Raw genomic sequence first — 24,794 nt, forward strand, 5'->3', positions numbered from 1 at the left:
ATATGAAATATATGATAAAGAATGATTAATATAGCATCCAAGTCACACCAATTTTAGGAGATCAATTTTTCTTTTTTTAAGAAGGAAAGATAAAAGAATTCTTTGCGAACCAACTCGAAAGGCGAATCGAGCCAATCTCCCCCCACCCCTCCTCAACCCAGCACCCGCCACCAGCGCCGCCGTGATCAGCGTGATGGCGGGCGATCCGGCCGCCGGCGCTGCCCACCCCGCGTCGGGGGGCAAGGGTTCCCGCTCGTCGATGCGTCACCGGCAGTTCCGCGACCGCGCCAAGACCCGCGTGGACGACCTCCAGGAGATGTTCTCCGGCCTCCAGTCCGCGCGCAAGGAGAGCCGCTCCGCCGACGCCGCCGTCCTCGAGGAGCAGGTCCACCAGATGCTCCGCGAGTGGCGCGCCGAGCTCAGTGTCCCCTCCCCCGCCTCCTCCCTCCAGGCACGTCCCCAAACCCTAGTCTCTCCTCTTTCCCTTTCATGCGCGGTAGATTGGTGCTGACTGGTCTTCATGGTGCGCGCAGAACTCGCAGGGGGGCAACCGAGAGGCCTCGGATCCGCCGTCGGAGACGCTGCGGCTGCTGCAGCTGGCGTTGACCGAGGAGGAGGACGACGCCACCAGCAAGCTGGTGGTGCCCCGATCGCCGCTGCAGGTGCCGGCTTCTCATCAGAGCCACGAGCACGAGCACGGGCAGGACGGGCGGATGCCCTATCCCGATCAGCAGTGTGATGCTGTGGCTGGGGGCGCTGCTCCCGCACAGCGGTCTCTGACTCAGGGAGCGCAGGGAGATTGTGGAGAAGTGGCTGCTGTTGCTGATGCAATGTTCAATGATCAGGTATCATTTGCATTTTCAGTGATCGAGTTGTAAATTGTTTTTTTTTTCCTGATTGATCATGTGAAGGAGCTAAGAAGTGAGACTTCTAGGTTTTTGTTGATGTGTTGCTAACTTTGTGTTGTCTGTGAAGTTCACCCGTTATGGATTAGCATGACCATTTGCTAATACATTCCGATGTGTCATGTAGTCTTTCCAACCATGTGACTTTCATTGGATAGAGTGTATCCCTCAAGTGATCTGCCAATTACGTTGATGTTTCATTGAGGCATTTTGCGCTAGAGGAAATTTATGCGTTGGTTGGTCATGAATTGAGTGCTGTCATTCAATTACTGTTGATAATCATCAAATTCAAAAAGATGTCAACTGGAATTCTGCATGCATGCTGTGAAATTGCAATTTTGCACAATAATTCATTCAATCTGTTTCCTTAATGGATATGTTTAGTAACAGACTCATCTTCGATGGTTTGAACTACTTATGAACCTTTTTCCTTGTTCATTTGTTCAGTATTTGCTTTATATTTTGCTAATCAATATCTAAATTTGTTGTTGATAAAAATCTTACCAACATTATATTGTGTCATGTCCTTCATTTGTGGTTTTATCAACCTCACTTTTGTTAAGAAATAAGTTTTTGTATGCTTTGTTTTTGTAGATCTTAGTAAAGATCAGCACCATAGGCTAACTTAGGCTCCTTTAGGTGCAAACGAGTGATTACTTTGTTTCAACTTGCAGTGTCAAATACTGGAGTGTTGTACTTCAGTATAACATAGACAAATCTATTGATGCATGTTGAGTAAATGTGCTGGTACTATATCTCTAATCTTCTGAGGAGCACATGTCACAACAGTATAATTCTTGTGTGGTTAAGCTAGTAGTAAACGGGAAACAATGGTTGTCTCTAGAAATTACATGTTTAGGACTCGCTTGATGTTTCTGTATCTCTAGCTGAACCAGATTTGCTACATTTATTACTTGTCCAAATTCCGAGTTTCTGATCCAATTGTTAGGTTCTAAATTGTGCCATCCTACTACCTTCTCTGATCTATCTTATGCACCTTTCCAATATGACAAAGGATCATATGTACATCGTATGATACTTTTGCGGCACTGCTACTCTTTGCTCATCATATGCTGGCACACGTAAAATTGTGAATCACGCAATGTGCTGGTCTGTATGTGCATGTATCCTGTGATCTGTGCATTCCATTTCATTTGTTGGCTTGTTGTGTTTTCTGTTCATGTTAATCTTCCCTTCTCTATTGATAGCTTAAACGAACCTTTGTCTTACCTTTGACTGCAGATGTACTATATAGACCATGAACTCAGTATTGACTATTTTCTTCGTGATGATGATTACAAAATAAACCTTCCTGGTTCAAACCAAGATCACTTCAATAACCTGCACACGATCGGTCAGCTGGAACATCAACAGTTCAATTTGCCATTAGATCTGCCACCTTCTAATTCATGTGTTGATGCGAATAACTCTGTGCAAGATACCGGAGATGTTTTTGTCCACATGTCAGACTTGCTTGCAACAATGTGTCCATCACCGTCTCAGTATTTGGGGCCAAAATGTGCACTCTGGGACTGTGGTCGACCTGTAGGAGGGTCGGAAGAATGTCAAGATTACTGCAACCCTTACCATGCTGGTTTGGCTTTGAATGATGATGGTCTTGGAACAAGACCGGTGATGCGTCCAAGAGGTATTGATTTGAAAGATGGGACGCTGTTTACTGCTCTTGTTGCAAAAGTCCAAGGAAAGAATGTTGGTATTCCTGTTTGTGAAGGGGCTGCAACTTCTAAATCACCATGGAATGCACCTGGTGAGTTTGGTTATATTAGTGTTGCCATGTTAGGTTAATGATCATAGTAATAAATTATTGTGCTAACTGTTTGTTCCGTGCTGTTGTTGCAGAACTTTTCGATCTTTCTCTTCTGGAGGGCGAATCTCTTAGAGAATGGCTGTTCTTTGACACTCCAAGAAGGGCTTTTGAGAGTGGCAACCGGAAGCAAAGGTCATTGCCAGATTACAGTGGACGCGGATGGCATGAATCAAGGAAGCAGGTCATGAAAGATTTTGGGGGTCTGAAGAGGTCCTATTACATGGACCCACAACCATCCAGCAACTTTGAGTGGCATCTTTTTGAGTATGAGATCAATGATTCTGATGCTCTTGCCTTGTACCGGCTTGAGTTCAAGTCTTCTGACGCTAAAAGGAGTGCCAAAACAAAACTGGCTAGTAGTTCGCTGAATGAAATCCAGCAGCAAATGGTCAGGCTTACAGCAGACAGTCCTGTGGAAAACAAACGGACTGCTAGGAGCAAGCCAAAGGCTAATCAGAAGGATAACAATGCAAATGTTTACCCAGCTCTTAACAACCCCAATCAAGCTAGTGCTCCGAATGCTTATCAAGCAGTGCCACAGGCGAACCAGATGACATTTCTAAATGAAAACATTGTTTATGGACCTCATCTTCCACATTCAGAAAATGACATTTATGGACCTCATCTTCCACATGGTTACTCAACCGAAAGAAGCAACTTATATTGGAATCCAAGTGACGGGACCTAAAGCTAGGACATATGTAGCTCATGCATTGTAGAAATTCTCGGGCGCAAACTCTAACAGCATCGGCTAAATTGTGGGGCTCAACACCGTGGCCCTATACTTAATTTTCTAGTTATTATTGGTTAGTTCTGCAGGGGACTGGGGACCTGCCTGGCTGGCATGTTGAAACACTGCTAGCTTTGACTGTAAAATATAGTCCGGATGCCCCAGCTTCCAATCGAGTGTAAGATAAATAGACAGCTGCTGCGGGTATATCAGGCTTTTGAGTCCAGAATTTCTGTGAGTGGCTGAGTTCTGAATTGAGATGGTTACGTTGCCTCCTATCTTTGTATATGCTGAGTCATGTTATGGGTTTGTGAACACATATATTTGTGGTTCCCATCGGAATGGCAGCGTAATTGGTTCATTTTCTTGGATTGGGTCTATTCCCCGCCCTTGCCAAAAGCCCTGACCCTGTGCGTTTGGCGAAGGATGGGAAAGGGTATGGGAATTAGACGTGGGAGTTCCTGACCCTGTGCTTTGGGAAAGAATGGGAAAGGGTATAGGAATTAGATGTGGGAGTTCGACTTAGCTTAATGCCCATGCGTTACGATGAACACTAATTTTTTTTGATAGGATGAAACACGCGTAAAACAACCGAACCGAACCGACAAAGCTAGGAAAATGCGTGGTCTAGTGCCAAACCATGTTTCCAAACCAAACATTTGTCAAAGAAAATAGTGATCAGCCAGATGTAGCACGGGATATGTAACGGAGCCACAAATTTTCATAAGATAATAAAGGTAAAACCAATACAAAATAACAAAACATATCGTGCTAGCAACCCAGAATGAAAAAGGAGTCGAATCCACGCCGGGGTTCCTTTGGTAACAACTTGCGCGTCAGGAGCCACCAATCTACTAGCTCCGTGTTCGATTGTGGAGTGAGATGATAAAGTCACATAGGTCACAGGAGAAGGAACCAGACCTCGCGGCTATAGATACAACTGAGGAGAAGGTGTTGGATGGTTTCATCTGCCCGACCATCACCCTATCTGCCAATCAAATTCCCTATCAAATACCCTCTTGTTCAAATTTTATTGAATTTGGAGATCGTTTGATTGGATTTCATATTTTGTATCTCGTTGATCCAAGAGGTTTTTTGTTCTATTTTCTATGTGGCCAGGAGTGAGATCGCCAAGGGTAGCAATCGGACCCCCAAGGAAACAGAGTTAAAAATCTCTTATTTGCCTCATCTTTGGATCGGATCAACTTATGGTGAGACTGCTAGGCTTTTATGATCATACCGCTGGAGCTAATGTGTCTGTTATGTTTGTTCTTTCTTATTTCCGTTTTGCATCAAGAGTCTCTAGCTTGGTTCTTAGGGTTAGTTGTTCATCGGTAGCTAAGTGATCTTATCTAAGTTAGAAGAGATATATGTTGAATGATAATTAAAAAATATTATCTAAAATTTGATGTGGTACCTATTCACTATCCTATCTCAGTGGCGTTGCTCGTTCCTTTAAAATTAGTATAAGTATCATCGGTACTGTCACCTGGTAGTTGGGTTTTAGATAGCATCAGAATCAAGAGCGAACCAACCAACTGCACTAACCAAATGCTGTGCCGGGAATGCCAGGTAAGACGGATCGGAATGACCAAACATGGGCAGGGATCCAAAAGGTCGTCCTCTTCCAGACCAGAATTCGTTGTATTGTATCGGTGCTGCCTTAAAGAAACGGTAGTATCAGTCCTAGCATCAAATGCAATTCCATCGAATTCCACGCGGTTTAGTACGTACTCGAGTCTAGTAATGCTGACTACTATTACTGTTTTTTTAAGACGTCGTTTTAGTCTTCAACGCACGAAACAAGTTTATAATAAATTATTCTATAAATATATATATATATATGATATATTTACATTTCTCGATTTCTCTAATATTTAATCAATGATACATAAGCTACTAATCAATCACATTTATATAAGCACTATAGTAAAACACCCCTTAAAAACCTAAAACGACATCTATTTAAAAATATAATCAAATTCCTAAAATCACATCTATTTGAGAACGGGTAGTAGAGGATCACCGCTCACCTTTTTATCAGTTTGTGAGAGGTAGTGACTGTTTGGCAGAATTTACAGAGTAATTTTCCGACTGAAATCAATGAGAGCTTTGTCAAACAGCAGCTTTTAGCTTTAAACTCTCTTAGTAGAATCTATAGGAATAATTCTCTAAAATAAACTAAAAAATGAGTTAAAACCTCAGCTTCCTCTAATTCATTTTTCACACAAAATTACTTCCTTTATATAATTTATTCTAATAAATCACTATAAAATCATTTTTAAGCACGTAATCATTTACTCTTCGCTTCCTCGAGGTGTATGATTTTCTCGAGGTGGTTGATCTGCGCCACGTTGCGTTTCGCTCACTTTTCTGTTAAACAATTCGTCTATCGATCGTTCTAGTTCCCTTCCGACCAAATTCTTTTCTGGCGAGTGCTTTCTAGGACTGTGAGCTGAATTTTGTTTTCTCTTTTTGGGTGGTACGATAACAGTTCTCAGAATATCACAGTTCACAAGAAAGGGGAATCGAGAACGAGAGGCACACAGAGAGAGAATTTGGCAAGGAACAACTCTGCTTGAGACATCTCCATCCTCTGTACAAGCAACGACCGGTGAAAGCATCATCCGCGCGCGACACCGGCGCTGCAACCACCGTCTCAAGATCGACATCTACAACTGAATCAACAAAAATAGAAGAGGGGAAAAAATATAAATAGGAAGCTAGCTAGCCTTCTCCAGTGTATCGATCAGCCGGTCGCCGGCTCGTCGGCGGCGGCGGCGGCGCAGGGCTGCCAGCAGCCGTCGTCGAAGTTCTTGGCGTAGCTGTCGGCGTCGTACTTGAAGCAGCTGGCGACGGGCGCCCTGCTCGGGTTGCAGATGCTCTTGCTCTCCCGCACCAGCCTCCTGAGCAGCCCTCTCCACGCGCGCCGGCCGCCGCGGCCGGCGTCGTCGCGGGCGAGCAGTTGGAAGCGCGCGGGGCTCCGGCGCACGCCCGGCGGCAGCCACGAGGGGGATGCCATGCAGCCCGAGAAGTAGGAAGATTGGGTCGGCGTGAACGGATCGCTGTCCATGTCCATGGCTGGAGGTGGAGGAAGAGAGGCAGGTGTGCCTGCGCGTGAGAGAGAGAGAGAGAGAGAGGCCGAGGTGGTTAATTGGTCAATTATTATATATCGAGCTTAGCGAGGCTGAGAGTGAGAGAGCATGAGTGGCCGTGCATGCCCGTACCACCTGCTAATTGCTGCGAGTTCCGAAAATTAGGATCTAATGCTACTCTGATAAAGTACTAGTACTCCGCTGGTAAAAAAAAGTCGTTTTACCGGATATCTGATATTCATTAGCTAAGAAAAAACAATACAGAGTACAATATTCAACGGGAAGGGACAATGAAAAACATAAATCACAAAGAAAGTTCTGAAACCTCTTCTTTTCCATCGCTCTCACAACCGTCTGGAGGAGCTCACCATCATCGACTCTGTAGTCTGTAGCAACCGCTGATGAAGAAGAGTAGCTTCCAGGCCACTCCTACTCATGCACCCGCACCAAACACCCCACAGGGCTACGAGAACCGCCATTGAAGCCCACTGCAAGAGGCGAGGCAAAAGATCCGTTGAAAGCCCACGGTCGAGGTAACGCCATGTTTTTAACTAATTGTTGACCCACTGTTGCTGCTCTAAGAAGATGAAGAAAGGAAACCTCTACGGAACGAAAAGATGGAACACGAAATCCTCAACACCCGATCGGATCCGTCACTGGTGACAGCCGCTCTTTCTTATTGCTACCGGTGAAACCGCCACTAAAAGCCGAAGCATTGGACAGTAACCTACTCCTATACAGGCCCCTAGATTTGAAAAACCAAATTCATATGCAAATGGCCCCTCCCTCACTGACTCCCTAGTGGCATTGGAGTGAGCAACGTCGAGACAGGGAAGAAGTTGGAGGGACTTATTTCTCATCGATGATGCCGTCGCTGCCTCGCTGTCGTTGGTGGGAAACTCGCCACGACCTAAAACTACCAAGCCGACGAGGAAACCGTGGTCCGCCCCAGCAGTATCGATGATCGAAAGGGCAAAAAGACCGTCTGAGACAAGGCGCCCCTGATGCCAAAAAGACCGTCTGAGACAAGGCGCACCAGCAGTATCGCCGGCAGAGACGGTAGAGCTCCCTTAATTGCATCTCTCTAGTTGCTATGATTTTTCTTATCTGCGGTGTTGGATTTTGGCAAAAAAAAATATTTTTGACATCGTCACGATCGTCAAGCATAAAATTGACACTTATTTGTACTACTATAATATGTATTTAAAAAATAAACCTACTATAATATGAAATAACTTTTCAGGATAAATCTATCAGTAGTAGTTTCTGTGTTCAATCTTATAAAATATAATAAAAAGACATTGCTGGCTATTATTCGACTACACGGAACCTAAAAGTGCCACCTTTGTTTTATCGCAGGGGTAATAACGTTTGAGATCAGAATTAAGCATGCTACTAGACTCAGTAATGAATGTCCAGCCAAAATGCTATTACAGTTCCTAGTCCAGTTGATAACCTTCATCAAAAGAAAAAAAGAGAATAATATTTCTTTAATCTTGTATCCTTGCTGGAAAGTTGTTAGTCTCATCATTAGCTGCAATGATCGTACGAGTTTAAATGCATAATTAGTGAGGACCACCCCAGTTATGGTAGTGCAGCCCAGGATCATTGCAAGCTGCAGGCGGCTGCTGAGTGCAGACGCCACAGCACACTTGCAGCTAAAATCCTGGACTAGTAGTACCAAGTAGACACCATTACACCAGCTACAGTATTCAAAGTTGTACTCCCACTCGAATGTGCTCTACCCTACGGGAAGGTTCAAAAATTCGTTTAGGATCGAAAACCGTTTCCAACGATTTCACTTAAAATTCGTCCGAACTGACTATTTGATAACCGCTCGAATTCCATTGGAACCTGCTCGAATTACATCAAAAGCTGACCGTAATTTTCATATTTCATTTGTGATAGAAAATCGCTTGAATTTCATCGAAAACCGCTTAGTTTTATCGAATTTTAGTGAAATTTTTCAAGAAAAACTAAAAAATAGTTCAACTCTGTAAAATCGATAACTAATTCATCTGAACTTCAAATCAAGTCAAACAATTTTTTTTTCCTTGTAACATGATCTACATGATAAAAGCATTTATACTCATGAAAATTTTATATATTTTCTGTGAGAAAATATATTTGCTAAATCTAGTTAAATTCATAGTTAATTCTTTGCTAATCTAAAAATCATGAAACCAATTTTTTAGTCTTATTACATGATCCTATGTCTTTTAAAAATACATGAACTCATGAAATAGTTATTGTAACATGCAAGATTGTGTAAATGTGGTGCAACTACATTAATTCATAACTAACCCATCACACCACCAAAATTAATGAAACCACTTTTATTAGTTTACTTATACTATGATTTACATAGGAAAAGTAATACTATACATGAAAAAGTTAATAATAGTGCTATTTCTTATCATGTTCACTTTATGCTTGTGATTTTTGTAAAAAATCATGAAGAAATTAATAAAACTCTAAATAAAGTGAAAATATTTTGAAGATCCTCTTAAGATGCGTCCTAAAAAAAATTGTTTACAAGTTAAGTTTTTTCTTAACATGATGAGTCAAATCACCATGTTCATGCGGCTCATTTCAGTATTTTTTATTTTTCAAACTTTCTCTATATAAGATATGATACAAACGATGTTATTTTTAAAAAAAAAATCATAGAGGGTTTTAGAATTGTCTCTACTATTTTTAGAATTTTTATGATTTGTTTTAAAAATAATTTTTTTTGAATTTAAATTCAAAAACTAGTCGAATTTAGAATTTGGTGTGGACCAAATTGATCTATTTTTACGAATATTCAGCGGTTTCGATGATTTTTTAACCTTGCCCTATGGGCCCTTCAATATCTAAGAAGGAACATGTATATGATGGGAAATGAAACTCTGTACATCCTTGCGCACGTACGGTCTATTTTAGTTGTACATTTCTCTCACTTAATATTTATCTGTCTGTTGATTCTCGTATTTTTTTTATTCTTCTAATATAAATCTTAATACAAATGAATGATCTTGATTGACCATACATAAGCAAGGGTTAGTGGAATTTTCTCTACCATATCACGGGACCCAACTCCATCCATATCCCGATTCATGAATGAATTCACCAGTCACTAGTTTGTCAAGCGAAACGCGGTTAGTCTCGTATAACAAACTGATCGCAAGTTAATTCATATTTGCCACAAATCCAAGCTTCAGCAGCTGGTTGTTAGATGAGTCCACTTTGCAGTCGCGAGCAGGTGAACTTAACAGTATCTTCTGGACGCCAACTACTAAACATTATCATGAACGCAGAATCGGATCAGATGTAGTTGTACTACCCAACTCAAGCTCACTATCAGGAATTTATGGTCCGGATCCTCACGAGCCGGTCTACGGCATGTTGTCAGGACGAGAAATTGACACGCCTTGCAAATTCGACCGAGCGTCCTGTGACCAAAAAGTGCATGCCGAGGGAAGGCGAGGAGACTTTGGAACGGCAGAAACAAGGAAAAGTGGCCAAATATATAACCAACAACGTGGAGAGCAAATGAAGCGGTTCCTTCTGATGAGTGACGACTACCGGTACTAATTTGGCACTGTTATGACCACTGCATGCGTGGGACGCAAGAGAAAGCGTGTTATCAGGCGCGCTCAAGAAAGGCGTAAAGAGGGCGGCACGCTCTGTGCTGTAGAGACTCCGGCAATAGAAAGCTTATCCTCAGTTTCCGCTTTGCATGTGGCAGTGGTCGTGTACTTTTTTTTTTAACACAAGTACAACTCTTGAACATACATTCACACCAACACACGCACGTACTCACATAACACTTATTGAAGATTAGAGATGTGAAATTTAAAGATCAATAAAGTGACCACAAACGTCCTAGTGTTGATAGGTATATTACCTACCATAAAGTCAAGGCTTGGTTCTCAGTGGACGTATACTTAAGTTGTTGAACTCGCTCATGTACGAGGCAGCGATGAAGTGAAATAAAAAACCAGGAGCACGTTGCTCTTGCCGGTCCTCCCTCTCCTTCCTTCTTATTCTTGTTCTTCCTCATGACAACTCTCCTAGGCCTCTCTTTTCTGTTCTAGATCTATATCCATATCCTATCAACATGGGCGGAGCTACATGATAGTCTGAATAGGTCTAAGACTACTTATGATTTCAACCCATTTTTTTGTTAGTAGTTCCCACTACCCAGCCCACGGCCAACCAAGCAAGAAAAGGCTCAGCTCAAAAGCTCCCGTTGTCCCAAAATTCGAAAATCACCAATGTCCCATCTCCATCTCGGCATATTCTACCGACCTGCCATGCTGGGGATTTCTACCGCTATAGTTTGATTCTCTCTCTGCATGGCCCGTTTCAAACGGAAAAAGGGAGACATGATCCCCCATCCAGATCCAGCACCACTATCATCTAGATCCTACCGCTGCTGCCCTGCCTAGGGATGGCAATCCTGCCCGCTAGTTTGGGTACCACGGGTACCACGCCCGACGGGCACGAGTATAGGCATACCTTTTTGCCAACGGGCAAAGCGGGTCGGGTACCCGTGAGAGAGTGGGTCGAGCACGGGTATGTATCTTTACCCGCGGGTACCCACGGGCAGACCCAAAATGCCATCGTGAGCTCGCGAACCCCTGACCTTATCTTCTCCTGCAGTCACCAGTCATGCTACCTCCCTCTCCCCCCCCCCCCCCCCGCCATTTCTCACTCTCGCTCAGATCTAACGAGAGAACCACCAAGAGGCAAGAGCCCCTTAGCTCAACCGGATGCTCCACCCGTCGCTTTCTCACCGACAGCCTCGAGTGTGCAGCCTTCATCCTCAACATCGGGCTCAGGCCACCTTGATGGATCTCAGGTCATTCTCAACACCGGGCTCCGGCTGGATCTTTGGGCTCCGACCGCCTTGATGGTCCTTAGGCTCAGGGGATGAGTAGGCTAGCGTCGCTGAGGCTGAAGCCAATGGTGTTGGACGCTGCCCCTCTTGATGCTGTCATTGCTAAGGCAACCCCCGTCGGTAGCGAGAAGGTGAGTGGGCGTCCAGATCTAGCCAATGCTTGTTGCTGAGGGAGATGGAGGCGTCAAAAGACTGCACCCGTGTGTCAAAGATTCATGACGGTGGGGATGGGTTCACAGCGAGGATAGGTCACAAAGGACGGCAAGGATGAGTCCTCTCCACACCGATGTGTGTCGCCCGAGCTTCCCCGGTCGGATCCCGTCAGTTTCCTCGTGGATTTCGCGTGCCACCACCTTCTTCCCCAAGTCCGATGACCATCTTCTACCCCCCCCCCCACCCCCCACGTCAACACGCCGCCACAGCACGCCTTCCGACCCTTTTAGCGCACAATGAGCTCCAGCTGACCTCGTACATGCTTGTAGACACATTGGTCTGGCCTCGGCCTGCCACCATCGCGGCTGACCGCATAGCCGAGAGTCGCCGCTAACCCTCACTTGACGTTGGCCATCTTCCGGCCAGGTTCAATGGTTGAGGTCCTTTCCAATGCATTCACCATCGCTCGCTGGTGCTTGTGCTGCCTTGATCCGACTGAACCCATCGCCAGAGCCGCCACTGGCGAGGTGCGCCACCGAGGCCTCCTACGTGCCAACGAAGCTGGCCTGCCCGAGCCGTTGTGACCTGAGTTAATGGGCCATTGCAGTTGCAATCAAATATCCACGGATGACCCATGAGTTTCGGGTACCCGACGGGCACATACACGAGCACATGCATAATATTGTGCCCGCCATCCTTTACAGGCACGGGTTGAATAACCCGAATCGGATTGCTGGTCAGACACGGTTCTACTTCATCTATATCTAATCCGATCCATTATCATCCCTAGCCCTGCCCCTGCTCCAGCTCTCTCTCTTGCGAATTGCTAGCCTGAGGGTGCCTGCCCGACGCCGATGAGAAGGTCGCTATGGAGGTTACCCGTCCCAATGCCGCCGAGGAAAAGGTAGGCGGGGTCAGGGGGTTCCATTTTGCGAGTTTCTGAGACCTCTTCGTTACTCCTACTATCCCTTGTTGTCGGCCTAAGACCACCTATGCGCTGGCTCGTCCTCTATCTCTGAGGCAATTTTCTATTCCCCTGTGTTCAAACCGAAATATGGAATCTTTGCTCCGTGTTCGGTTGCTCTAGCATGTGAATCTAACCATACTACTTTCTCTCTCCCCTACGGATCGATTTGCATTGTAGCTGCTTTACTTTGGTATGGCCATAGATGATACAATCTTGGCTTTCATGGTCATGAGAAAATATAAATTAGAGTTGTAATCTTATATCTATGTAAGATTTTATTTCATATTTGAACTACTTATATTATACTTTTCGTAAGTTTTAAATTTATTTGTTGAATTTACGATATTAAGAACTTTTAATATATTTGCATTATAATTTTAGTATTTTTTTTACTTGTATATTAGATTAAAAAAATTTCAACGGATATACATAGAGATCAAATTTTAGCTCCACCACTGCCTACCAAATCAGATGGCAGTTTGGAGTTGCCTCCATTTCTATGCGTCTAAAATAGACAGCCATAATACAATTAACATGGAAAAAAACTTTGCTTTTGTAAGTCGTAACCGAGCCGTAACGCAACCATGAATCCACTTACCAACAGAGCTCGCGCACAAAAACGCGCCCGGAGCTGTACGCTTCTTGATCTAAAAAACGAACGGAAAAGAAGAAGAAAAAAGTAATAGAGGCCGACTTATTGGGCAAGCCCACGGCCTGGCTGGCACGACCCGAACCCGAGCCACACGAACTATTGGGCCGTGCCAGGCTTCAATCTGCGGCACATCGGGAGAGCCGGACCGGCATGATAGCCGAATTGCGCCTGGGTCGGCCCGGCACGGGAAAGGCCCTCCACGGGCCATGCCCATGACACTCTGCCGCCGCTGCTGGCGCATCCGGCTTCGTCCTGCCGCTGGCTGTCGTGGTCGGCTTTGATGGACGGTGGAGTGGAGTGGTGCGGGTGGCCACGAGGGAGGAGCTGTCGTGGACGCTGATCTTCTGACGTGCCAGGCTCGCCGGAGCAGACACGGCGGCGGTATACCGAGAGAAGAGATACTCCTTGCTTAGTCTGCTCGTCATGTTTGTTTTTCTTCCTTCTGAAACTAACATCAAGAGGAGCAAATTAACCTGCTCGTCTACTGTTTGTACCGTTCAAGAGACGTGTTAGTATACCCACGTTTTTCAAAAATATAGTTAAAAGGTTAGTATATTAACGGGATAAAAATAATAAGATATTTGAATTTTATTTGAATTCAAATTGAATTAAAAGAAGAATATCACATAAAATGATAAAAATGTATATAAATAGAGTATTACAAAGGAACTCATTTTTATCATATAAACTAGGGCTAAAAATAATTTTAGAAATTAGTCCATCACATAAGAAGAATATTAGTGAATTTTTCAAGATTTTTGGGTATTTATTTGAGCACTAACAATTGTTGAAGTTATAAAAATAATTTTTTTGAATAATTTTAGTTTAAAATATACAAAGGAATTTAGTGAATCCAGATAAAATATATTGCATATGGATTATGGAACACGTAAAAAAAATTTAAAAATTTTAGAGTAACAGAAGATAACCGTTTTGAAAAAGAGGGGAAACGAAATTTAATCAATACGGTTACTGTTTATATTTATGGCAACAGGAGTTAACGGAGGGCTGGTTGTTCATGTTCATGGCAACAAGAGTTGCTAAATATGGTATTGTTTATAGTTTTTAGTAAATAAGATGTTAAATACGGATGCTAAATTTATAAATATAATTATATATTATTTATTTCGGTAAATACGACCAAATATATTATCTATTTTTGGATTTTTGCCTACATAAAATCGTATATAGTTTGTTGGAATTTTAAGCACGAAGGACTATCCAAACATTTTGAGGTGGTTGAGATATTGGAAGCGTCCACGGTAAAGATATACGCGAGCGCCTTCAAAACCCACGGAATCCTCTGCAGCATCACCTCTTCGATCTCCTTGCTCCCACCGTATCTGTCGACGGTGCAGTTGCGCCGCCATGTCCGTCCCTCCGTCTAGTGTTCCGTCGCCTCCATCTACTCCCGAACCGTCGCCTCCGTTCACTACAGCCCCGACTCCTCCATCTGCTACAAATCCCGGCCCGTGGCCTCCATTTGCTAATTCAGACCTGTCGTCGCCGCCGCCTTCATCGACTCCGCCGCCGACGCCACCCGTTGTACCGGCTGCTCCGCCGCACCAAACGCCAGCTTCACCGCCGCCGGTGTTTCCACCTGCCCCGCCAGCAGCTGCACCTCCCGAGCCACCGCCGGTGACGCCGGCTGCTCCGCCGGCATCTTCACCGCCGCCGCAGCAGCCAGCGACTCCGGCTGCTCCGCCGGCTTTTCCTCCTCCCGCGCAGCCGCCAACAACTCCCGCTTCTCCGCCCGCATCTTCGCCTCCGCCCCCGCCGCCGGTGGAGCCAGATGCTCCTCCGGCTTCTTCGCCACCCCCGCAGCCGCCAGTGACGCCAAGCGCTCCACCGCAGTCGCCAGTCACGCCACCCGCCCCGCCGTCATCACCTCCCCTGCAGCCACCAGCGACTCCATCTGCTCCGCCGGGTCCTTCTCCGCCGCAGCCGCCAGCGTCACCAGCTGATCCGCCGGCTTCTTCTCCTCCTCCGCAGCCGTCACCGCCACTAGCTGACCCGCCAGCATCTTCTCCACCGCCGCAAGTTACACCTGCTGCTCCGCCAGCGTCTCCTCCTACACCGCATCCACCAGTGACACCAGTTGCTCCGCCGCCGCCTTTTCCTCCCCCGCAGACACCAGTGACACCTACTGCTCCGCCGCCGTCTTCTCCTCCCCAGCAGCCACCGGTGACACCAGCTGCACCGCAGCCGCCCTTACATTCTCCACCTGCACCGTTGACCCCAGCACCGTCAACACCGTTCCCATCTCCACCGGAGATGCCGCCACCGTCAGCACCGTCCCCATCTCCGCCGGTGACGCCGCCTCCATCAACACCGACGCCGTTGCCTGCGCCATCAACACCGTCGCCGTCGCCGTCGCCGCCAGTGATCCCTGCACCATCGACGCCGACGCCATCGCCATCGCCGCCGGTGATCCCTGCGCCATCAACACCCACACCGTCGCCGCCAGTGATCCCTGCACCATCAACACCCACACCGTCGCCGCCAGTGATCCCTGCACCATCAACACCCACACCGTCGCCGCCAGTGATCCCTGCACCATCAATGCCCACGCCGTCTCCTCCATTGCCGCCCGTACCTTCACCACCAGTGACGCCTGTACCAACGCCCACGCCGTCGCCCTCGCCCTCTCCTCCATTGACGCCTGCACCATCGGGGCCCATGCCGTCGCCACCGTCCCCTGTTACGCCAGCACCGGCAACTCCGTTCCCGCCTCCTCCAGTGACTCCAGTACCACCAACGCCGTCCCTGCCATCTCCATCAACACCAGCGCCGTCATTGCCTTCACCACCTTCTCCTGTGACGCCCGCGCCACCAATGCCATCCCCGCCTTCTCCGGTGACGCCGGTACCAACGCCCTCCCCGCCATCTCCATCCATGCCGGCGCCACCATTACCTTCACCGCCATCTCCATCGACGCCCGGACCACCAATGCCGACGCCCGAGCCACCGATGCCATCCCCACCTTCTCCGGTGACGCCCGAGCCACCAATGCCATCTCCACCTTCTCCATCCCCTCCTTCTCCTGCGACACCTGCGACACCATTGCCATCCCCGCCTTCTCCGGTGACGCCAGAACCACCAGTGCCGTCACCTTCCCCACCGGGTGTTCCAACCCCAACGATACCACCATCCCCGCCAACGACGCCAGTGCCACCACCCACACCACCATCTCCACTTCGGCCAGATCCTCCAGCGAAGCCCATACTGCCGCCCTCTCCGCCTTCGGTACCACCATCTCCTCCTGGCGTAACCCCGTCGCCACCAAGTGGCGGCCCTCCCTCACCACCTCCCCCGCCGTCACTCTCACCTCCGGCGCCTTCGTCATCGCCATCTCCACTGTCATCGCCATCTCCACTGTCATCGCCGTCGACATCGACTTCATCCGGAACGGTGATCGTCGTCTCCGTGGCCGTCGCAACAGTAGTCGTGCTCGGCCTCGTGGCCGGGCTTATCTACTTCTGCACGAAGAAGCGCCGCCAACGCCGCGGCCGTGGTGGCCGCCGCCCATCTCCGCCGGGTACGTAACACCATTCTCGTACGCCTTTACACGCTCTGGCATGGCCGGTGCAAGTGTAACACCACTCTCGCACTAGCACTAGCGAGCAGAAAGCGTTAGGTTACGCTGCTGCTCCGTCGTTGACACTTCGACGTAAGCGCGCGCGCGCGCGTCATGCAACGTAAGAAGTCTCGCATGGCCCCGCGGTTCAGACGCACCACGACGCGCACTTGCCGTTCGTGCGCCGGTGGCGTCACGGGAGCAACCTTAGCTAGTGTTGGTGATGATGACGACACGTATTATAGGAACGGGGGAGTAGGAGCATGGATGAACCGAGGAGCACGAAAATTACACCAGAGTCCTGATTTATCATAATTGTTCATTTGTAATAAGATTCTTAGAATTATTCATTTGTAATAAGATTTATACAAGAGAGGTCGTATGTAAAAATAAACCTAAGATATATAAAAGAATTAATAGATAAATAAATATTAAGTGAGATAAGTGCGGAGTTACATTTCTCATGAACCGACCAACGGTCTAATGGTAGATAGTGTAGTTGCTTGAGTGGTTTGGTCTCTGCCTCCCTTTTCAAGTGCGTGATCAATGCCAACTTGCCGCGTAAAAGTTGCTCGTTGATGAACTTGAGGACGAAAATGGCAAGGGCTATACAAGTGTACAATCTAGAGTTCTCTGCGTTATTGGTCACTTTATGTGTCACCACTTACTGCCTTTCTGGTTAGATTTTCTGCCGCTAGATTAAATCGTCGGCACAAATCATGACCTTCTTCATTTTGCTGTCCTTCTATCTAAAGAGGTAGATTGCATGCCGGGTTGGCTTTCTTGCTGGATAAGGTGAGAACCAAGTAGTGCTAGTCTTTGCTTAGTTAAATTGAGCCAACCACAACTGGGTTAGTCCCAGACTTGATATAAATGTTCATATTTTTTTAGATAAAATTTTAAAAGGAATAGTACATGTACATGTGAGGTTACATCTTTAATCTTATTTAGATCTATACTTAGGTATGTGAACGTGAGTATGATGTGTATGTATGCGTCACACTTGTATTTTTTTTTAAAAAACTTAAGCCAACTGACACCCATATTAGCAACCCGATCATGAATTCTTGTAAATATGCTATTTGAGTAGCAGACTGAATCCAATATTTTTATTTTTTTTATTTTTCCCAGTTAGGAGCTACTCTTAATTCTACACGGAAATCTTCTTCATTTCTCACGGTGATGTTGTTCTTGCGTCAGGCAATCTCTACAGCCCCTCGCTGCCAGTGACGTCGTCGCACCAGCAATCGCACCCGAAGCCGTCATCAGAGCCCTTACAACGACCTCCGCCGCAAACGTACTCACAACAGGTGCACCCGCCATGGAAAACCAGCAGCGACGCCCCTTCGGCCCCCCTGGGCCCGCCGCCTCCGCCTCCGCCGGTCACCGGCGGCACGGTGTCGTACGCGGACCTGGCCGTTGCGACGGGCGGGTTCTCGGACGCCAACCTGCTGGGGCAGGGCGGGTTCGGGCGCGTCTACCGTGGCGCGCTGCCGGGTGCGGGGGAGGTGGCCATCAAGCGGCTGCTGCCCGGGAGCGGGCAGGGCGACCGCGAGTTCCACGCCGAGGTGGAGATCATCAGCCGCGTGCACCACCGCCACCTCGTCTCCCTCGTCGGCTACTGCATCCACGCCGACCAGCGCCTGCTCGTGTACGAGTACGTGCCCAACAAGACGCTCGAGCTCCACCTGCACGGTACGTGATTGCGATCGAAACACGGCTCTCGTTGGATGCCTTGGCCAGCGGTTTGGGACGGCGTCTGACGTGAGGTTTTGCCTGGGTTCAGGGAGCGGCCAGCCGACGTTGGAGTGGCCGCAGAGGTGGAAGATCGCGCTCGGATCGGCGAAGGGGTTGGCCTACTTGCACGAGGACTGTAAGTTCCCGGCTCGTACTTTCTGCTCCTTTTGCTGTTAGTGTCTAGTCTGAAATTTGTAGTATTACTTTAGTTTGCTGACGAGACAATGCCTGGTATTGGTTTCGCTTCAGGTGATCCTAAGATTATTCATCGTGATATCAAGGCGGCTAATATTCTCCTGGATTACAACTTTGAGCCAAAGGTAAATGATTAAAACATCGAATTAATTTGCTTTCCGCTAAGTGAACCGATCATGCATTTATCTCCGATGGGCATTTTGTTATGCAGGTTTCAGATTTCGGTTTGGCCAGGATCCAAGCCGGAGGTGACACTCATGTCTCCACGCGCGTGATGGGAACCTTCGGGTAACTAGTAAGCATTAGCCTTTTATGATCGATTCTAGCACGGTGGTAATGATGGCATAAGCTCGTTTTAATTTCAGATACTTGGCGCCAGAGTATGCCCTCAGTGGCAGAGTAACTGACCGGTCCGACGTCTTCTCCTTCGGTGTCGTGCTTCTGGAACTCATCACCGGGAGGAGGCCTGTTCTGTCATCTGAGCCCTACAACGACGAGACTCTGGTTTCCTGGGTGGGTACCCTGAACTTTGAATTCTTTCAAGTTAAAAACTTCAACAATTTAGTTTACATCTTGGTCCATTTCATATTGTCGGATTTCCAACAGACAGTAGTAGTGCAGTAGTAAAAATTTCAATGTGCCCACCAGTTCCCTCTCTATGACATGTCGATTTCATCTTCTGCACTGATGACAGCATCACACATGCCTTTAGTTAGCTTACCTTATCAGATTATTCATGTAAAAAGTGTCTGAATTACTGCGTATCCTTTTGCTACAGGCAAGACCTCTGCTGACAAAAGCTCTCGAAGAGGATACCTTCGACGAGTTGATCGACCCCAAGCTGGCCGCTAACTACGACGCCGTCGACATACAGAGGCTGATCGCCTGCGCCGCCGCTGCGGTGCGGCACACGGCACGGTCCCGCCCGCGGATGAGCCAGGTGAATGAACCCTTGCCCATTCAGAACATTTCTGAGTCTCACCACGGTGCATAACGGTGTCCTAGCCTGCTCAACATTCAGTTCAAGAATGCGACATGTACTTCCAAGAAACAATTTTGCTCCAGATTTTAGAAGGACCTAACAGTGCGCGTATTGCTCTGATGAATAAACAGATTGTTCGGTACCTGGAGGGACAGCTGTCCACCGAGGCCCTGAACGCCGGCGTCGCGCCGGGGCAGAGCGAGCTGCAGGACGAGCACGCGGGCGAGCAGATGCGGCGGATGAGGAGGATGGCGTTCGTGCCGGGGACCACCGGGACCCTCACCGCGGACCTGAGCAGCAGCTACATGAGCGATCCGACGAGCGAGTACGGGCTGCACCCGTCCAGCTCGAGCGCCAGCGACGACGCCGGCACGGGCGAGGTGGTGGGCACGCCGAGGTCTACGGACACGGGGGAGGCGGACACGCAGAGGACGAGCCCGAGCCGGCCGCAGACCGGGCCTGGCGCGGGCACGCCCGAGGGGACGTCGGGACAGAACTCCGGCGCCGCCGTGGGGATGAGCAGGCGCACGCGGTCGGGACGCGCCGGCGTGTGACGCCTGCAAAGATGTTGGTTTTGCCAGAATAGATTGCCAGTGTCTTGAGCTAGCAGTAGGAAGTTTGTCGGGTCTTGTTTTAGGATTCTGGATTCGTTAGGGGCGTACAAGTAAACAGAGTTATTGGGCTGTGTGTGTAAAAGGTCGAAACTTTTTTCTATTGTCTAAAAAAATTAAACAGGGCCATATGCCAGAATTTTGCTTTATTTCTTAGCTTGTTTATATCATTAGGTTATTCGTTTTTCTAGGGGAAATTTGCAGTTTCTGCTCAAATTCAAATCTCAGAACTGTTAGCAGTTTTAAAAACTCTCTTCAAAGGAAGACAGGATAGCAGGTGAAGTTATATTAGTAGTCAACAGGAACCACACTACATGAATTTTTTTAGCAAAAAAAAAAAAAAAAAAAGAACACGCAACATGAAGGTGATTTGGATGTATGTAACTTTCTCGTTAGTTCCACCTGCATTTGCTTCGTTGTGCTGTGCATACGTGTGTCCTTCCATAAGATGGGTTTCGCGCCATGTGCATGGTTAGTGTCTACTGGTATACTTGACGTTTTTGTTTAAGGTCTAGTTAAGTTTTTAAAACTTTAACCATTAATATTTTTTAAATATTTAGTTTAAAAATATAAAATCATATGTATAGATTTATCTTAATAATACTCTTATAATCTTATTAATGTATTAGATTTTATAAATATATTTTAGTAGAAGATAATGGTCAAAGTTACACATCAGAGACTGACATGTTAAAAACATCAAGTATTTTTTAACAAAGGGTATCCTTTCGAATTACGATCTTATCACCTGCTATCAAAGAAACAACAAACAAAAAAGTCATTGCTACAGTAAGGTAGTTCCAATTATGCACCTTCATTTTCATCCAGACCCCTAGTGCCCTACTGTGCTCCTCGTGAATCTTTTCAAAAGAAAAAAATACTGCGCTTCATTTTCATTTTCAGATAATGACACTAGATCATGAGATGCACAATAGATATGTGGCTACCATGGAATAATCAAGATGTTTAATACTGTGATAGCAGTGGTAATTTGAATAGATTACCACATTAGAGTGTTTTAAGTAGATATTTTGCATGGTAAGATATTGTACATCGATGCAACTTTAACAGTCGAAGCTCATGTCTTTTGGGATAGACTCCTCGTAGGCCCGATGAGGTATAATAAGGTAATTATCAATTCATAGGGTATAGAGGTGATGAAAACTATATTAGATGGTGTGAATTCTATGGAGGCAAGCGGCAACTACTTATAAAGAATACACATTTCTAGCTTACGGTTTCGATTATGTAATAGTTAAATATTATTCTAGAAAAAGTAATTATCTTACAACTTAGCCGGTCGAGAGGAATGTTCCCAATCTTATATTTGGATGTTTTGATATCAATATAAATGCCACGGTGGCTTCCTAAAAAAAAGATGTTTTGGATTCATGACCAAACTCCAAATCAAGCGGAAACTTGAAAGAGAATTCTACGGCCTTTCATCTGTGACCATTGGTGTGGCCGCCACCTCACCATACCCTTCCCCATGTCTTCGGTTCTCCCCTAGTCCCCTTCCTCGAGTCGTCCACCACAAAACACAACGCACCGTGACAGCTCCCAGGCCTCTTCGCCCTGCTGCCCCCTCCCAAGTCCCCACGCGCGAGATCGATCCGGGCCTAGATCCCGATGGCCTCGCGGCGCCGCACCCTCCTCAAGGTCATCATCCTCGGCGACAGCGGGTGAGCAATTCGGATCTCTCTCCTACCTCCGTTCCCTGCGGCTGTCTTTGGTTCCTTGCTGACCTTTGTTTCATGCGATCTAGGGTTGGGAAGACGTCCTTGATGAACCAGTATCCTGCGATTCGAATGGATTTCGTTTTATGTAGTTCTTTTTTGTTGGTTGGTTGTTGTTTGAACTGTGTTTTCTTGAGCTGTGATTTAATTCAGATACGTGAACAAGAAGTTTAGCAACCAGTACAAGGCTACGATTGGCGCGGATTTTCTCACCAAGGAGGTGCAGTTCGAGGATAGGCTCTTCACTTTGCAAGTAAGATTGGTCTCCCCTGCCTGCTCTATGCTGTGCTCTAGGGTAGCCGGGTAGTTCGGTTTCTTGATGTCAACTTCAGTGCGATTTAGTGCCGTCTTGATTAGGTTATGAACTAACTAGCTCTGATGTAAATATAGGGTAGAGGATGTTTGCTGTTGAATTTTTGTTTGTGTAGATCATAGCAATATGGCATAGACTGATTCAGTCTTCATAATATCTTACTTTTTTCACTAATTGTGCTTTCACTTGTTATGATAAAGTGCGTAGCATTAGCTTCTTGAACACACAGAGTTCGTTTCGTTGTTTTTATTGTTTCAATTTATTTTATTGCATATCTTGTAATGAAGTCTTTTCGCTATGAAAAAAATGTGCCACTTAGTTTTACTTGATGAAAACACTGGCAGGATAAAATGTACTCATTTGAACAAATTATTTGCTTGATCAAGTGCCTAGCCTGCATTCTTTATGTCATTATTTACTCGCGAACAAAATGTTACTGCTTATCTTGCCATGATGTTGTTTGAAACTAGCATAAGGGGAATCTGGCAACTGTATCATTTTGCGCCAACCCTGCTCTTCACTCATTCTACACTCGTGGCCCGTTGCTTAATTAACAATTGATACCGTTTTCAGATCTATTCCAGCCTTTTAGGTATTATAATTGCCTAACAATTTCAAGTGGCTCCTTTGTGTTTTGGTTGCTTCTTGTTAAAGTACCGTCACGAGCATCTCCAATAGGCGCATAAGAAATGAGAAATCTATTTAGATTCGAAGCAATATCATGTGAACAGATAAATTTGAATGTGTTTATCTTTTGTCTGCTGATTTATGATGCTTAAATATTCCTTTGTAGATATGGGATACTGCTGGTCAGGAAAGGTTTCAGAGTCTTGGTGTTGCATTCTACCGGGGAGCAGATTGTTGTGTCCTAGTCTGTGATGTTAATTCTATGAAATCATTTGATAATCTTAACAACTGGCGTGAAGAGTTTCTAATTCAGGTGAAGTATTTTCAATGGCTTGTTAGTTCATTCTCTTAAGAGTCTTGTTATTTCTGCATAAATTTGGATGTTTAACTTTGCAGGCTAGCCCATCAGACCCTGATAACTTCCCTTTTGTTCTGCTGGGTAACAAAGTTGATGTAGATGGTGGCAACAGTCGCGTGGTAATTACCACTCTATGTTTTGATCTCTCAATAAATGCTTCTTTTCAACTAAATTGTTCATTTCTCTAGGATGGTTTTATTAGGTATGTAAACTGTTTTCATTTCAGGTCTCTGAGAAAAAGGCAAAGGCATGGTGCGCTTCTAAAGGGAACATTCCATACTTTGAGACATCTGCCAAGGATGGAACAAACGTGGAAGATGCTTTCCAGTGTATCGTAAAGAATGCTCTGAAGAATGAACCAGAGGAAGAACTGTAAGCACACTGCAGCTCTCCTTGTTCTGCATATTTGATGATATTTACAGTCACTGTTTCTCTGACATAAGTCATTGAAAGTACTAGAGTAATAAGATTTGAAATATTAGTAGCTCCTTGTGTTGGCTTTGCTCCAGTCCATTATCTACGTCAAATCATCAATAGAAACATCAGTCACTTGATTTTCTAGGCATGTGTTTTGCTCCTGTTTTGAGGTGTTGATCCTTTTTGTGGGGCATGTTTGCATAGTTTCAGGACCAGCATTACTCATTTGTTTCTTTTGCTTCTATTTCTTCCTGTGCTTGCTTTTCTAACCTTATCGATTTGTTCTTGAAGGTATGTGCCGGACACAGTCGATATGGTGGGTGGCAACCGGGCTCAGAGATCATCTGGTTGCTGTTAAAGCATGATGCATCTTGAAGCGCTGCGATCATTGGTTATGTAGTAACCAAACATACCTTCGAAATAGCTGGGTCTCCGTGGTTCTCTAAGGATCCGTATTTCATTTGTGACATTTTCAATCACCTCTTATGTACCCAAGGGCGCCTGTCCCGAGCTGTCAATTTGTGGATGTTGTGCTGTTTTATCAGTAGCGTCATATCTTGTGAATACAATCGGCAAAATAAGAGAAGTGCAAACTGAAGTTTATCCATTATGGTTTGGAGTGGGACGAATATGGATTTGTCTCCCTGAGATGAAACTACATTTGCATTGTGATGTGCCCTTCCTGTAAAGGCATTTTCCTTGTTTTGTACCTCCAGGTATTTACTGGTGATTACATGCACCCTGACTAGAGAAGCCAGAAGTATACGTCATGTTAAAACGAAACCCTTTTGGGAAGTGGAACTCGCTTGTCACGTGAATTGTTCTCAAGACGTTTAGAAAATTGGAAGAGTAAGAAATTACGCTTAAATAAGTGGAAGAAGATTTTCCTGTCCTTTTTTTTAGACAAGAGGGATACTCGATTTTTTTAAGCCAATATAGAGTCACAAGGTTCAGCTTGGGGGACCAGCAACAAAAGAAAAAAATTCGAAAAGGAAATACAGTACTGCTGGGGTTAACATCGAGGAT

General features: G+C 46.1%; 6 protein-coding genes across 6 annotated transcripts; 5 read left to right on the forward strand and 1 right to left on the reverse strand.

Moving 5' to 3' along the window:
* Positions 1-89: 89 nt before the first annotated feature.
* Positions 90-3,739, forward strand: LOC133929227 (transcription factor VOZ1-like). Its single transcript, XM_062375903.1, has 4 exons — positions 90-451; positions 534-845; positions 2,148-2,673; positions 2,766-3,739. Exons 1-4 carry the CDS (start codon positions 194-196, stop codon positions 3,419-3,421), a joined length of 1,752 nt encoding a protein of 583 aa, XP_062231887.1. The 5' UTR covers positions 90-193; the 3' UTR covers positions 3,422-3,739.
* A 2,201-nt stretch (positions 3,740-5,940) lies between these two features.
* Positions 5,941-6,597, reverse strand: LOC133929873 (uncharacterized). Its single transcript, XM_062376628.1, has one exon. It carries the CDS (start codon positions 6,540-6,542, stop codon positions 6,213-6,215), a length of 330 nt encoding a protein of 109 aa, XP_062232612.1. The 5' UTR covers positions 6,543-6,597; the 3' UTR covers positions 5,941-6,212.
* A 7,986-nt stretch (positions 6,598-14,583) lies between these two features.
* On the forward strand, positions 14,584-15,354 carry LOC133928161 (vegetative cell wall protein gp1-like; the record flags this gene model as incomplete). Its single annotated transcript, XM_062374412.1, has 1 exon — positions 14,584-15,354. A coding segment is annotated over exon 1 (771 nt), but the record flags the coding sequence as incomplete, so codon positions are not given.
* Positions 15,355-15,894: 540 nt separating this feature from the next.
* On the forward strand, positions 15,895-16,761 carry LOC133928162 (vegetative cell wall protein gp1-like). The gene has a single exon (XM_062374413.1). It carries the CDS (start codon positions 15,895-15,897, stop codon positions 16,759-16,761), a length of 867 nt encoding a protein of 288 aa, XP_062230397.1.
* Positions 16,762-17,940: 1,179 nt separating this feature from the next.
* Positions 17,941-20,460, forward strand: LOC133928163 (proline-rich receptor-like protein kinase PERK1; the record flags this gene model as incomplete). Its single annotated transcript, XM_062374414.1, has 7 exons — positions 17,941-18,487; positions 18,579-18,665; positions 18,779-18,849; positions 18,936-19,012; positions 19,090-19,237; positions 19,503-19,664; positions 19,838-20,460. Coding segments are annotated over 7 exons (1,515 nt in total), but the record flags the coding sequence as incomplete, so codon positions are not given.
* A 1,359-nt stretch (positions 20,461-21,819) lies between these two features.
* On the forward strand, positions 21,820-24,397 carry LOC133929228 (ras-related protein Rab7-like). Its single transcript, XM_062375904.1, has 7 exons — positions 21,820-21,999; positions 22,083-22,109; positions 22,207-22,306; positions 23,160-23,306; positions 23,390-23,470; positions 23,578-23,723; positions 24,060-24,397. The coding sequence occupies exons 1-7, from the start codon at positions 21,947-21,949 to the stop codon at positions 24,124-24,126; spliced, it is 621 nt and encodes a 206-aa protein (XP_062231888.1). The 5' UTR covers positions 21,820-21,946; the 3' UTR covers positions 24,127-24,397.
* Positions 24,398-24,794: the final 397 nt, after the last annotated feature.

The sequence above is a fragment of the Phragmites australis genome, chromosome 9, assembly GCF_958298935.1.
Source record: "Phragmites australis chromosome 9, lpPhrAust1.1, whole genome shotgun sequence".
Lineage (NCBI taxonomy): Eukaryota > Viridiplantae > Streptophyta > Magnoliopsida > Poales > Poaceae > Phragmites > Phragmites australis.